The 1,294-nt window shown below is 64.8% G+C and overlaps 1 protein-coding gene across 1 annotated transcript in view; it reads left to right on the forward strand.

Moving 5' to 3' along the window:
* Positions 1-1,294, forward strand: part of TMEM132A (transmembrane protein 132A) — a gene marked incomplete at its 5' end in the record, with an annotated part of 21,682 nt that overhangs the window by 19,747 nt on the left and 641 nt on the right. Inside the window, 2 exons of the mRNA XM_009995102.1 lie at positions 198-275; positions 418-717. Of these exons, the coding sequence (XP_009993404.1) occupies positions 198-275; positions 418-717 (378 nt within the window). The remainder of the gene's footprint in view (positions 1-197; positions 276-417; positions 718-1,294) is intronic.

Genomic DNA, 1,294 nt, shown 5'->3' on the forward strand with positions numbered 1-1,294 from the left:
CTTCCCATCTACCCCCCACCCTCCTTATCTGCCCTCAACCTCCCCATCTACCCCCTTCCCACCTGCCCCTGGCCCTCCTCACTCACCCCCCACCCCATCCTCCCACCTCCTCCCTGGCACAGAGAGGCGATTCCATCCCGGATGGGGGGTCCCGGTGGGCTCAGCCCCATTCCTCCTCTCCCTTTCCCAATTCCCAGCCACCACCAATCCCACGGGAACTCCCAGCATCCCAGCAGGACCTCCCAGCACCACCGCCAACGCCTCGGCGGCCCCAGGTGAGACGCTCTGCACATCCTTGACCCACCTGGCGGTGGAGAAAAGGTGACCCTGGGGGATGGTGGCAGCCTGGGAAGGTGACAACGGGGACACCCCCCCCCCACAAAGTGCCGGGACCACCCGTATCCCATTTTTTCCCAGCGCTGAGGCTGTCCGGGGGCCGGAGCCGCTGCGAGGGTCGCGTGGAGCTGGAGCAGGAGGGAGCCTGGGGCACGGTGTGTGACGACGGGTGGGACATGGAGGAAGCCCAGGTGGTCTGCAGGCAGCTGGGCTGTGGCTGGGCTCTGCAGGCCCCGGGAGCTGCCGCCTTCGGCCGGGGGAACGGATCCATCCTTCGGGATGAGCTGGGCTGCCGGGGCCACGAGGAGCACCTGTGGGAGTGCCCGGCGGCGCCAAATCACGATTGCAGCCATAAGGAAGATGCTGGAGTGGTGTGTTCTGGTGGGTCCCGGAGGTGCTGGTGCCTGCCCTGCTGGTTCCAGGGAAAGGCTGAGGGAGCTGGTTCTCTTTAGCTTGGAGAAAAGGAGACTGAGGGGCCACCTCATCCATGGGCACAGATCTGTTCAGGGCAGTGTCAGGAGGACAGAGCCAGGCTTTGTGCAGTGGTGTCCAGTGACAGGACAAGGGGCAGTGGGTGCAAACTGGAGCACAGGAGGCTCCATGTGAACATCAGGAAGAACTTCTTTGCTGTGAGAGTGCCAGAGCCCTGGGCCAGGCTGCCCAGGGAGGCTGTGGAGTCTCCTTCTCTGGAGACATTCCAACCCCCCTGGATCCTGTGTGATGTGCTCTGGGTGCCCCTGCTCTGGCAGGGGGGCTGGGCTGGGGGAGCTTTCCAGGTCCCTTCCAACCCCTGGGATTCTAGGATTCTATTCCATGAAAAGGGGGAGCTGGTTTATTTCCTGAGGGGGGGGATGGATGGGGCAGGGTCCCGGCAGCTCTTCCCCCTGTGCCCGCAGAGCACCAGGAGTGGCGGCTCTCGGGCGGCCGGGACGGCTGCTCTGGGAGGGTGGAGGTGGTT

This window comes from Chaetura pelagica, unplaced genomic scaffold (assembly GCF_000747805.2).
Source record: "Chaetura pelagica isolate M959 unplaced genomic scaffold, ChaPel_1.0 scaffold793, whole genome shotgun sequence".
NCBI classification, from domain to species: Eukaryota; Metazoa; Chordata; class Aves; order Apodiformes; family Apodidae; genus Chaetura; species Chaetura pelagica.